This window comes from Bufo gargarizans, chromosome 11 (assembly GCF_014858855.1).
Source record: "Bufo gargarizans isolate SCDJY-AF-19 chromosome 11, ASM1485885v1, whole genome shotgun sequence".
NCBI lineage: Eukaryota > Metazoa > Chordata > Amphibia > Anura > Bufonidae > Bufo > Bufo gargarizans.
This window is the reverse complement of record NC_058090.1, coordinates 26,577,666-26,591,195: the sequence shown is the minus strand read 5'-3', so window position 1 is coordinate 26,591,195 and position 13,530 is coordinate 26,577,666. Positions and strand designations below refer to the sequence as shown.

The following is a 13,530-nucleotide window of genomic DNA, read 5'->3' as shown; positions in this document are numbered from 1 at the left end:
CAGGACGCTATACCGCTGTACTATATATATACAGGACGCTATACCGCCGTACTATATATATACGGGACGCTATACCGCTGTACTATATATATACGGGACGCTATACCGCTGTACTATATATATACGGGACGCTATACCGCTGTACTATATATATACGGGACGCTATACCGCTGTACTATATATATACGGGACGCTATACCGCTGTACTATATATATACGGGACGCTATACCGCTGTACTATATATATACGGGGCGCTATACCGCTGTACTATATATATACGGGACATTAGCTAGCTATATACACTCAGTATATCAGTCGCTCTGCTCTCCCTGCAGATGACATGGCCGAGCTCCTCCTTGGAGAAGCTAAGCTTGAGCAGTACCTGAAGGATAACCCCCTAAAACAGGGCGCCAGCCCCCGAGCACCGCGGCCAAAGCTGACGGACGTCCGAAAGCACCTGACTGCGGCTTTGGACAGAGGAAACCTGAAGGTATCGGGGATGGGGGTACTATAGTGTTCAGTGTCTGTAAGGTGATATGTCTGAAACCCATCTCCTGCCTCATCTGAGCCTCAGGCTGTGCTTGTTTACTCCTGACTGCTTTACACTGCAGCACTACTTCTTCAGATTGGCATAGAAAATTGATTCTCTTTACAGGATGGAAGATAATAACCTACAAGCAGTAAAACTACAGAATATCAGGGACCTACTGTACATAAAGGGGAGGAGCCTGGAAAATGGCTATAAAAGGGTCCTGTAAAGACCACCCTTTCCATGTACCCCAGTAGTGTGTATGGCTTGTACAGGATTTTCCTTCATGTCAGACGCTTGTGTGGGTTTTGGGACATTTTGCCCCTTTCCCCAATTTCTGTCAGTGACCCCAGGATTCATCTCTCTGCTGCCCATTAACCTGTGATTTTTTTATTTATTTTTGGGTCACCAGCTACCAAATCGCACACACTTTGTTCTCAGCCAGCCAGAATCCTGCTCCGTACCAATGAGGGGCGTGCACCCCAAAACAGCTGTCTGTGGGTGGATATTTCGGCTTTTTTCTCTTGTCATGTTCTAAGGCTTGTTAAAAAGGAAGTCTTTGACTCCTAGGGAGCATTTCCAGAAGGTGGCGCTAGCGAGACGGTTCTCTTTCCCTGGGAGACACCTCTTTGCATATCACACACACTTTACATTTTTCCAGCCACAATCGCTCAGCGTAAAAAATACCAACAAACCTCATCTACAAGGAGCTGTCAGTGGCCTCCTCGGCTCTAATGACTGGCCAAGAAGGCTCCGGCTCCTTCATTTACATCCTTGAAAGTAAAATTCAAGGCAATTTTATTTTATCTCTGATTAACATATTACAGTTTATTACTAAAACTGATCCTGAGTTACATCCTGTATTATACTCCAGAGCTGCACTCACTATTCTGCTGGTGCAGTCACTGTGTACATACATTACTTATCCTGTACTGATCCTGAGTTACCTCCTGTATTATACTCCAGAGCTGCACTCACTATTCAGCTGGTGCAGTCACTGTGTACATACATTACTGATCCTGAGTTACATCCTGTATTATACTCCAGAGCTGCACTCGCTATTCTGCTGGTGCAGTCACTGTGTACATACATTACTTATCCTGTACTGATCCTTCATTACATCCTGTACTATACTCCCGTAGTGTACCAGTGACTCCACTAGCAGAATAATGAGTGCAGCTCTGGAGTATAATGTTTTCTCACTCTTTATGATCCTTACTGTTTGTCATGAGGTGGACATGCAATGTGGGGGCTTACTTACAGAAGCTGCAGGAAATGGGGCAGGGACTCTTTAATGTCCCCATTAGTGATATTAGAAGTGGTCTGGAAGGGAAGCGCTCGCTTTGCTAATGACAGGAAGATCTTCCCATTGGACGTCGGCAGCTACTAATGACTTCAGCAAATGACAGAATCTGTGTCATCTCACAAAGTGCAAAACAAAGGCTACAAAACCCGAGCATTGTATTATACATCCTGCCGCAACTTAACTCTTTGCTTCTCAGTCTCTAACGGACTGCTGTGGCAGAACATGGCATTGGTGGTGATCAGTCAGCCTGGATCCTCACTGATTGCAGGACTGGATGAACAGAGTCCTGTATCTGTAAGATACCCTTCTGGGACTCCCACTGAAATGACTGGTTGGGTAATCTAGCCTGTACTGATCCTGAGTTACATCCTGTGTTATACTCCAGAGCTGCACTCACTATTCTGCTGGTGGAGTCACTGTGTACATACATTACATTACTTATCCTGTACTGATCCTGAGTTACATCCTGTATTATACTCCAGAGCTGCACTCATTATTCTGCTGGTGCAGTCACTGTGTACATACATTACTTATCCTGTACTGATCCTCAGTTACATCCTGTATTATACTCCAGAGCTGCACTCACTATTCTGCTGGTGCAGTCACTGGGTACATACATTACTTATCCTGTACTGATCCTCAGTTACATCCTGTATTATACTCTAGAGCTGCACTCACTATTCTGCTGGTGCAGTCACTGTGTACATACATTACTTATCCTGTACTGATCCTGAGTTACATCCTGTATTATACTCCAGAGCTGCACTCACTATTCTGCTGGTGCAGCCACTGTGTACATACATTACTTATCCTGTACTGATCCTGAGTTACATCCTGTATTATACTCCAGAGCTGCACTCACTATTCTGCTGGTGCAGTCACTGTGTACATACATTACTTATCCTGTACTGATCCTGAGTTACATCCTGTATTATACTCCAGAGCTGCACTCACTATTCTGCTGGTGGAGTCACTGTGTACATACATTACTTATCCTGTACTGATCCTCAGTTACATCCTGTATTATGCTCCAGAGCTGCACTCACTATTCTGCTGGTGCAGTCACTGTGCACATACATTACTTATCCTGTACTGATCCCGAGTTACATCCTGTATTATACTCCAGAGCTGCACTCACTATTCTGCTGGTGCAGTCACTGTGTACATACATTACTTATCCTGTACTGATCCTGAGTTACATCCTGTGTTATACTCCAGAGCTGCACTCACTATTCTGCTGGTGGAGTCACTGTGTACATACATTACTTATCCTGTACTGATCCTGAGTTACATCCTGTATTATGCTCCAGAGCTGCACTCACTATTCTGCTGGTGGAGTCACTGTGTACATACATTACTTATCCTGTACTGATCCTGAGTTACATCCTGTATTATACTCCAGAGCTGCACTCACTGTTCTGCTGGTGGAGTCACTGTGTACATACATTACTTATCCTGTACTGATCCTGAGTTACATCCTGTATTATGCTCCAGAGCTGCACTTACTATTCTGCTGGTGCAGTCACTGTGCATATTACATTAGAAGGGTCTGCAGGCGAGCCGGTATTGCAGGTGTTGAGCACCCTTAGCCTTTTCCTCCTCTGCCACTGTGACCTCGGTGAGACTTGCTGTTTTCTAGTCGAGAAGAGGTTAACACGAGGCGCAGTAAAATTATAGAGGACAATTAGTTTAATGACTCTGATTTGGTCCCCGGCCAGCGGTTTAATACCATAATGACTTGGGACAGATGGGAGGCTATCAGCTTCCTCGTCTGTGCGCTCGCCGGGAGAACTAAGCCCACCCAGAGCTGCTGATTTATTCATAATGATGACTGTCTGCGCCCAGCCAATCACAGTGAAGACTTGTGACCGTGTGATCTGTCCCTTTAACTACTACAGGTGATGCTGACCTATAGATCCCCTCATCTGCCATCATTTCTTTGATAACCATAGACACATATACATATATACAGACAGTGGAGTCCCAGTATTCTGAGCACCAGCTAATATCTGGAGTAACCGCCGTGTGCAGCACGGACAACAGCTAAGGGGTCCGGAGTGACTCCATAAGGTCCCGGTAGGTGGTCACCAGTATCCGGAGCCATGCTGACTGCAGAGAATCCCACAGCTGCTGGAGGGAGGTGGGGGGGGGGGGGGGGGCGGATCCATAGAGCAAACACGACCTGCGAGGTGGTCACACAGATGCTCAATTGGGTTCAAGTCTGGAGAGTCGGGGGTCAGAGTAGTACTTGGAAGTCTTGGTCATGGTCTTCTAACCAATGTCGGACATTTCTAGCCGTGTGACATGTCAAATTGGGGAAGACAACCCTTTACCAGCGGAGGTCCAATTCTGATACTGCCTCAAAAATTGATGCCTTTTCTGCCGATGCAGCTTCATTAGCAGAGGAGCAGTGACCGCCGGCTGCTCCGGAGCCTCATGCACAGTAGGGTTCTCTGAACTGTTTGTTAGACACACGTCTGGTCGCCCCCGGGGTCATTTTGGTAATGAGCTCCTCCACTGTAGGGTGTCCGTCCGCCCTCACACACCTTAGTAGCCGACGTTTACCTCACATCATTGGCATGAGGTACTCTGCACAGTGACTTCACTGGCAGAATATTGAGTGCAGCTCTGGAGTATAATACAGGATGTAACTCAGGATCAGTACAGGATAAGTAATGTGTGTACACAGTGACTGCACCAGCAGAATAGTGAGTGCAGCTCTGGAGTATAATACAGGATGTAACTCAGGATCAGTATAGGATAAGTAATGTATGTACACAGTGACTGCACCAGCAGAATAGTGAGTGCAGCTCTGGAGTATAGTACAGGATGTAACTCGGGATCAGTACAGGATAAGTAATGTATGTACACAGTGACTCCACCAGCAGAATAGTGAGTGCAGCTCTGGAGTATAATACAGGATGTAACTCAGGATCAGTACAGGATAAGTAATGTATGTACACAGTGACTGCACCAGCAGAATAGTGAGTGCAGCTCTGGAGTATAATACAGGATGTAACTTGGGATCAGTACAGGATAAGTAATGTATGTGCACAGTGACTGCACCAGCAGAATAGTGAGTGCAGCTCTGGGGTATAATACAGGATGTTACTCAGGATCAGTACAGGATAAGTAATGTATGTACACAGTGACTGCACCAGCAGAATAGTGAGTGCAGCTCTGGAGTATAATACAGGATGTAACTCAGGATCAGTACAGGATAAGTAATGTATGTACACAGTGACTGCACCAGCAGAATAGTGAGTGCAGCTCTGGAGTATAATACAGAAAAAAACTCAAGATCAGTATATGAAATGTAATGTATGTAGACAGTGATTCCACCGGCAGAATAGTGAGTGCAGCTCCGGGGTATAATACAGGAGTATAGATTAGATTTGTATGTAAACATGGTCTTGTTGCTTTAACCCATTGTTTATATTTCTTTGCAGTCGGACTTGATGCAAGAAGCCAACATGATAATGGCTAAGCTGGACTATGTGGAGGGCGATTACAGGGACGCTCTGGGCATGTTCTCTCGGGTGGGACTGGATGACATTCCGCTGGTGGCGTCCCCTCCTTACAAGCTGCGCATGATCGCCGAAGCCTTTGCAACCAAAGGTATGAGGATGGTAACATCTCTGTAAAGGGAGATTTCTCAACATAACCACCAAATGTCCTGTCATGGGGGGGTCTGATCCTGCAGCTTTTCATTTGAGTCTGTAGTTATGGACCCGCACCACACAACAAGGACCGGATGGCTGTATAGTCAGTGCACACAGTTTTATAATCCAGTAAATCTGTCCCCCCCCCTGACAGACCTCTGCTTAGAGATGATATTCAGATGATGAGTAAGAGCAGCCTGGCCGCCACTAACCCCCCCAACCCCCCATAAAAAGACTGCTGTGTTATGAGCTCAGTGGAATAATCGTCAGAGGAGATGTAATAATCATCCGAGCATTGACGTTCCCGAAACCCATCACTTACTGAACCCCAAGATCCAGGATGCTGGTGTCAGATCTATTTATTCTGTAACTAAAGTGTATCCTGACCGGACACCAGAATGCAGCCTGTTCATTCACTAGAGATCAGCGGTGACATCACTGAGAATGCAGCCTATCCATTCACTAGAGATCAGCGGTGACATCACTGAGAATGCAGCCTATCCATTCACTAGAGATCAGCGGGGACATCACTGAGAATGCAGCCTATCCATTCACTAGAGATCAGCGGTGACATCACTGAGAATGCAGCCTATCCATTCACTAGAGATGAGCGGGGACATCACTGAGAATGCCGCCTATCCATTCCCTAGAGATCAGCGGTGACATCACTGAGAATGCAGCCTATCCATTCACTAGAGATCAGCGGTGACATCACTGAGAATGCAGCCTATCCATTCACTAGAGATCAGCAGTGACATCACTGAGAATGCAGCCTATCCATTCACTAAAGATCATCAGTGACATCACTGAGAATGCAGCCTATCCATTCACTAGAGATGAGCGGGGACATCACCGAGAATGCAGCCTATCCATTCCCTAGAGATCAGCAGTGACATCACTGAGAATGCAGCCTATCCATTCACTATAGATCAGCGGGGACATCACTGAGAATGCCACCTATCCATTCACTAGAGATCAGCGGTGACATCACTGAGAATGCAGCCTATCCATTCACTAGAGATCAGCGGTGACATCACTGAGAATGCAGCCTATCCATTCACTAGAGATCAGCGGTGACATCACTGAGAATGCAGCCTACCCAGTCACTAGAGATCAGCAGTGACATCACTGAGAATGCAGCCTATCCATTCCCTAGAGATCAGCAGTGACATCACTAAGAATGCAGCCTATCCATTCCCTAGAGAGCAGCAGTGACATCACTGAGAATGCAGCCTATCCATTCCCTAGAGATCAGCAGTGACATCACTAAGAATGCAGCCTATCCATTCCCTAGAGAGCAGCAGTGACATCACTAAGAATGCAGCCTATCCATTCACTAGAGATCAGCAGTGACATCACTAAGAATGCAGCCTATCCATTCACTAGAGATCAGCAGTGACATCACTGAGAATGCTGCCTATCCATTCACTAGAGATCAGCAGTGACATCACTGAGAATGCTGCCTATCCATTCACTAGAGATCAGCAGTGACATCACAGAGAATGCAGCCTATCCATTCCCTAGAGAGCAGCAGTGACATCACAGAGAATGCAGCCTATCCATTCCCTAGAGAGCAGCAGTGACATCACTAAGAATGCAGCCTATCCATTCACTAGAGATCAGCGGTGACATCACTGAGAATGCAGCCTATCCATTCCCTAGAGAGCAGCAGTGACATCACTGAGAATGCAGCCTATCCATTCACTAGAGATCAGCAGTGACATCACTAAGAATGCAGCCTATCCATTCACTAGAGATCAGCAGTGACATCACTGAGAATGCAGCCTATCCATTCACTAGAGATCAGCGGTGACATCACTAAGAATGCAGCCTATCCATTCACTAGAGATCAGCGGTGACATCACTGAGAATGCTGCCTATCTTATTTTTGTAATGGTTTCTTTCCTAAACTTCTGTATGGTGCAGCAGTTGCCTTCATCTCTGCAGGCAGCAGGGGGCGCTGTTTCCTCAGATTAAGCCGTGCTCCAGTCCATGGATGAGATTGCGTTTAGCTGATGGCCTCAGTGACAGTGTCAGTTTCTGCTGCAGCCGCCCAGTTAATACCGTTATGTCATTAGTGCTGCCAAGTCACTGCCTCAAAGGTTAAGCTCCTGAGAACAAACACACGCGAGCTGCGGAGTGCGGCGACAACCCTGCTGTTCCTGTGAACAGTAAGGAACATTGAAAGGAGATGGGGAGTGCCAAAGCTGCGGTGTGCACTGGGACTGAGCCTAACCCAGCAACTGTCTGCTGCCGAGTATAGAGCAACACCCTAACCCCGTACACGTATACCCTTATAAAACATTCACTGACAACAAGCAGGAAATGTGATGTGAGTGCAAGAGGCAGTGAATAGGTTAATCCTGGAACGCGGTATGTCTGGAGTAGGTTCTGGACCATACAGCTAATGATTTCTTTCCTTGCGCCTTGCCCGGCTGTGTACACAGTGTCTACACCGCCGCTCCCTTGTGCCTGGCACACAGCACAGCTCTCCTGCCTGATCCCTACTAATCCCTGTGTCTTAGCGGAGCTGGAATGATTTTTCTCGTAATTCGGCCTCCAGTTTCCTCTCTGATGTTGCGGCCAAGTGGTGCTGCGGTAAAAATCCTAATTCTTCACTTCATGCCCTACGGGCTCCTCCATTCTCCTGGACGTTTTGCTTGGCTTGCAGCTTCGGCAGCGACTGGAGAAGATCGGACGCTCAGAGTTTTTTCTGGTTTTATGTAAATTAACTTTGTGATGGCTGTCAGTGAATGTCATCATTGCATTTACACTTCTCACAGCTGAGCTTTTGTTACAGTGCACACATGGCTCTCTCCTGTCCTGATAGTTTTGCTACAGTGTATCAGCGCAGGTAAAATGAATGAGTCAGGAGGCCAGGCTTCCATCTGACAGTCACAAAGGATTGTGTACACTGATGCATTGTAACAAACCACAGCTGTGTGAGGACAGGTGCTCAACCCCCAACCAAGAACTCTACTTGCTGTTTGTGAATAGAAACACTACTTGCATCTAGCAGCTGAAAAGACCCATGCAGACCTTAGGGTAAATTCACATTGCTGACTTTTTCAGTTGCAGTTTTTATTACTCATTACTGTCGCTACATGTGGATGAGGTTTTGTTTCAAGTATCAGCGGCAAAAATCTGTCTTCTGATAGTTTGTTACAATGTATCAGTCTGTATTTGAGGATGCACATTCAACTTTCAGCCTCTGGAAGGAAGTAAAAATGGACTCACTCTTTCACAGCAAGCAGAGATCTTGAAAATGGTTAAAAGACAAACCTCAGAGTCTTTTTTTTTGCAGAAGACTGTTCATCACATTTTACTGGGCGCCTCGCATGCTGTCGGCCTTGATTCTCACCCTGTTTGCTCTGTTCATTTTTAGGTCTATGTCTGGAAAGGCTGCCAAGTTCCTCCTCCACCAACAGCCTTCATGTGGACCGGGACCAGGAAATCATCACGTGCTACGAGAAGGCCGGAGACATCGCCCTGCTGTACCTGCAGGAGGTGGAGCGGGTGAGCGGGTTGCACTCCCTGGGGAGACATATGTCAGGATCGTCACCTTCCACCGGTATAGAATAACTGACTAAGCCCCAGAGGAGATCATCTTCGTAGGCGCCACCTTCTATCATTGTGGGGGTCATCAGCTGACTATCACATTTGTAATTGGGAGTTGGGAGGGCACTTATTTAATTGGAGCGACTGGAAGAACTTTTGGCTGCAGTACAGTGGTCGAAGGCTTGTGCCAAGTATTACGGGTTTCCACTGATTGCTGTGGGTCCGACTTCTTGGACCCCCACCGATCCCGAGAACAGAGATCCGGTGTTCCCATCCTAACGGAAGCACCCTGCCACTCCATTCATTCTTCTCAGCACTGCTAGAGATGGCAGAGTACATCAGGATGGGAACATGGGACCCCTGTTCTCTGCAATCAGTTAGTTATCCCCTATCCTGTGGCTCTCCAGCTGTTGCAAAACTACAGTTCCCAGTATGCGTGTCAGGGCATGACAGGTGTAGTAGTTTTGCAACAGCCACAGGTTAGAAGACCACCGAACTAGGACAGTGTTGGATAATGCGGTCGCGTGGCTTGTTTTAGGGGGGTTGGGCTCCTGGTGAAGATAACAGTAGACCGCATCGACCTGCACAGCAAATAGAGAAAAGGGGCCGCAGGGTCAATCGGCAGACGCTTATTCATTCTAGTTTCCCATTACCAGAATATCTAGTAACCGCATATCACCTGTGTATTGTTCCTCTGCAGCTATGCGGGGGCTTTATGAGCTCATTAATACATGATGTGAGCCCCGCTCCAGTGATATTGGGAGTTATACTTTACTATTGATTAGACTTGAGAGGTGGAAATGAGACTCTGGTCTTCTGAGGATGGAAAGTTTTAATTAGATTTGACCAGAAAGAGGCGACAGCGGGAACTCATGCTTAAAGGAGCAGGCACCAGGGTCACTAATCTGCCGGGTTATGAGCCCGTAATCGTTGGCACCATTCATCGGCTGGCGCGGGACTATCAGGATTTCTGGGTCCCGGATTAAAGCCTGTGCATAGATTACATACGACCATGCACATGTGCAGATTTCCCTGTGCGACTGCAGTTCTAGGTCTAGAGGGGTTCATGCTGGATCACTGGATGGCGGATTACAGGAATCCAGGGACCAGATAGTCCTTGTTTTATTCAGACCTCAGCCGTGAGAATTACTTATAACCAGTTTTTGGTTTGTTTCCATTTCTCTCATGTCAGGTGCAAACTGCAAATATTCAAAACCGGAGTCCAAAGCCCGGCCCAGCAGCACCGGACCAGGAGATGAGCTTCTTCCTGGAGACCGGGCTGCAGCGAGCGCATGTCCTCTACTTCAAGAACGGGTGAGTCTTGTGTCGGGCTGCCTAGGGATTGGCTGCGCCCATATGTGATGTCTGTTATATGTAGCATTTGGGGGGGGGTCATCCTTATTTTTTCATTTTTTTCCACTGGTCACTTTTATTTCTGTTTTTGTGTCTTTTTTTTTTTTTTTGGGATGATTTATCTGTATGTTCCGCTGCAGGATAAACTTTCACGAAGATGAACAGTATGTATTCCGGTATTACCTGTCGCTCTTCTAGAGACCCCTTAGACCTGTTCATGTGACCACATTAAAGGGGTTATCCGTGAATCCCAGGAACCACTGATCAGCTGTCCGTGCACTCCATAAGCTCCATGGCCTCCTCTCTGTACATCGGTGACATGGCATAGTTGCAGCTCAGCCCCATTCAGTTCATTGGGGGCTGCGCTGCAATACCAAGCACAGCCATGTATGGTGCTGTGCTTGGAAAGCCGTTGGGCCCCCTGAGACAGCTGATCGGCAGGGGCGCTGGGACTCGGCCCCCCACCGATGTGATAATGATGACCTATCCTGAGCATAGGTCATCATTATCTTTACCCAGATAACCCCTTTATTCCCTCTAACTTGTAGGATTCAGATTAGATAGCGTCTCGTGCTTTGTACTTTCATCCGCAGGGGAAAAAAAAATAAAGAAAATGAATGGAGAGCAATTTGTGTTCATTTTCTACAACTTCAAACCTTGGAGACGAATAATCTGCCATTAATCCTTCAAATCACATCTTACGATCACCTCCTGCTGATTCAGTGTCTGCATTGAGCATCTTCTACTCCATCTCCCAAAGTCTGTACAGAAAAGCACCACATCTCCATGAATGCAGTGCAAACTGTGGAGCCGCTAAGGCTACATTCACATCTCCGGTAACCCGAACCAGCAGGCTGCTCTGTAAGAGACCAGCCTGCCGGGGTTTACCGGATCCAGCGTTGCTGGTCCCCATGGACCATAATGGGATCCGACTGTTTTCCCGCATGAGTGCCAGATTTTGGCCGGACAAAAGCCATCGCATGAACTCATGCCGAAAAGCGGCTGGATCCCATTATAGTTGAACGGCGGTATCTGGCAATGCCGGCTCCGGTAAACCTTGGCAGGCTTTTCTCTGCTGCAACATCCTGCTGTATCAGGTTACCGAATGTGAATGTCGCCTAAGGGTATCTATCAGCTTTATTCCATCTCCAGCAGTGTGCACAGCAAAGCCTGTGCTGTAAAGACACTGAATCAGCAGGGGTCAGCAATAAGAGGTGATGTTTTACATGTGGAACTATAAAAAGTAGAGCGCAGATTTGAATGTGACTGGAGTAGAAGACAGGATATAGATCAAGCTCAATGTAAAGGAATGAAGCAAATGTTTTACGTAGCTATTTTTTCGCATTCATTAATATTAGGAGTATGTGTCACTGTCCTCCTTTTAGTGCTTGCTTGATGATTCTAAAATATAGTCCTAGGGCAGCACAATGCACCCTACACGACATGTCCGGGTCAAGATCTTACTCCAAGTTTTGAAATTGAGCAATTTGATTCCCTTCTACGTGTCTATTCCTTCCCTGCCGATCTGTCTGTGATACTGATACCCCTCCTGATCTCCTACAGTCAATATCATGCTTGGTCTGGGGTTTCCATGGCAGCATCAACAGGCTGATTCTTTTCCTGTCCATGGCAACCCCAGAGCAAGCACAAGACTGACATCGCTAATGGAGGGGGGTGGATACCAGAAAAGTGTCCATTTCGGCCGTTCCCCTTTTTTTATTACAATGCCCCCTTACCATAGTCCTATAGTAAAGCTTTGAATGTATATATCATGTGATATAGTAAATGGGTGCGTGCAATAAGGTTTATTGGCACCGTTCACTTTCTTGAGGAGTCTGTTCTTGTGATGTGAAGAAATCCACGGTTATGGTCCTCACCTTGTTCCTGAGAGCATCAGGGTCCTACCCACATGAAATGGAGGAGGCCAGCGCTGTGTCCCAAACTCCTAATTATGTGAATATAGACCGACCACAACCTTTTCAGGATCTGAGGGCCCCTGTTGTCTATCATCTTGACCATGATGTCCCAGGATTCGGTGTCCGATGGGTAGATTGTACAAACGTAGCTGAGGCACTCGATCCGGTGAGGCCGGGTAAATCCTATGGTATTGGTTTCTAACCTTTTTAGGCGAGGGCTATGCAGAGGGGTGTTGTAGGACAGCAAGTCCCAGACAGTTCATGCAGCCATGGAGCATCTGTTCAACTTGCTGATTAGAAGAACCCAACCAAATTACAGATCAGTCACCAGCAATTTGCACGTGGCCACCATTGCAGTCTATGATAGCAGAATTGTGTGCGACTTGAAGCCTGCAACCAAATATCCAACATGAGCCATTGACAATCATTAGATGCAATGTCACCATGTCGCTCTAGCCTTCCTCCTAGAAATCTCACCGCTTCCATTACTAGACCTATCAGAAATGGACGACTTTTAAGATTTCTTGCTGCGATCCACGATTCTCCAAGTTCTCTCGTCTTTCTGCAGTGTAATGAAGATCAGACATCTCGGCGTGCACTGATTCAATTGCCCTTCTGTTATAAATGCAGGCACTTTATCCTGTAAGGTCCAGCAGACCCTGCAGAGGTGGCAGAGCAGCGTGGCACAGCAGATAGACTCCACGCTGCTCCCCTGACCTCTGTGTTATTGCATAGCAGGTACAGTGCATTCAGAAAGTCTTCAGACCCTTTCACTTTTTCTCACATTTTATGTTGCTCCCAACATTCTGCGCTCAAACCATAATGATAAAGTGAAAACAGTATTTTAGGGATGTTTGCAATTTTATTGAAAGGGAAAAACTAAAATTTTGCATGGACCCTTTTCTAGGGCAGTTGACATTTAGCTCTGGGGCCGCCCATTTCTCTTGATCATCTCTGAGATGGTTCTACACCTTGATTGGAGTCACCTGTGGTAAATGCAGGTGATTGGACAAGGATTGGGAAAGACTCAGCCCTGTCTATAGAAGATCGCACAGCTGACAATGCCTATCACAGCAAAAACCAAGCCACGAGGAGGGAAGACCTGCCTGTAGAGCTCAGAGACAGGATTGTGTGGAGGCACAGATCTGAAGAAGGGGACAAAAACGTTTCTGCTGCACTGAAGGTTCGTAAGAGCACAGTGGTCT

General features: G+C 46.8%; 1 protein-coding gene across 4 annotated transcripts in view; it reads left to right on the top strand.

Moving 5' to 3' along the window:
• The window catches only part of TTC7B (tetratricopeptide repeat domain 7B), a 56,957-nt gene that overhangs the window by 4,951 nt on the left and 38,476 nt on the right, over positions 1-13,530 (top strand). For all 4 annotated transcript variants that reach the window (XM_044271209.1, XM_044271206.1, XM_044271205.1 and 1 more), the window contains exons 2-5: positions 337-491; positions 5,286-5,454; positions 8,884-9,014; positions 10,249-10,370. In XM_044271209.1, the coding sequence (XP_044127144.1) occupies positions 337-491; positions 5,286-5,454; positions 8,884-9,014; positions 10,249-10,370 (577 nt within the window). The remainder of the gene's footprint in view (positions 1-336; positions 492-5,285; positions 5,455-8,883; positions 9,015-10,248; positions 10,371-13,530) is intronic.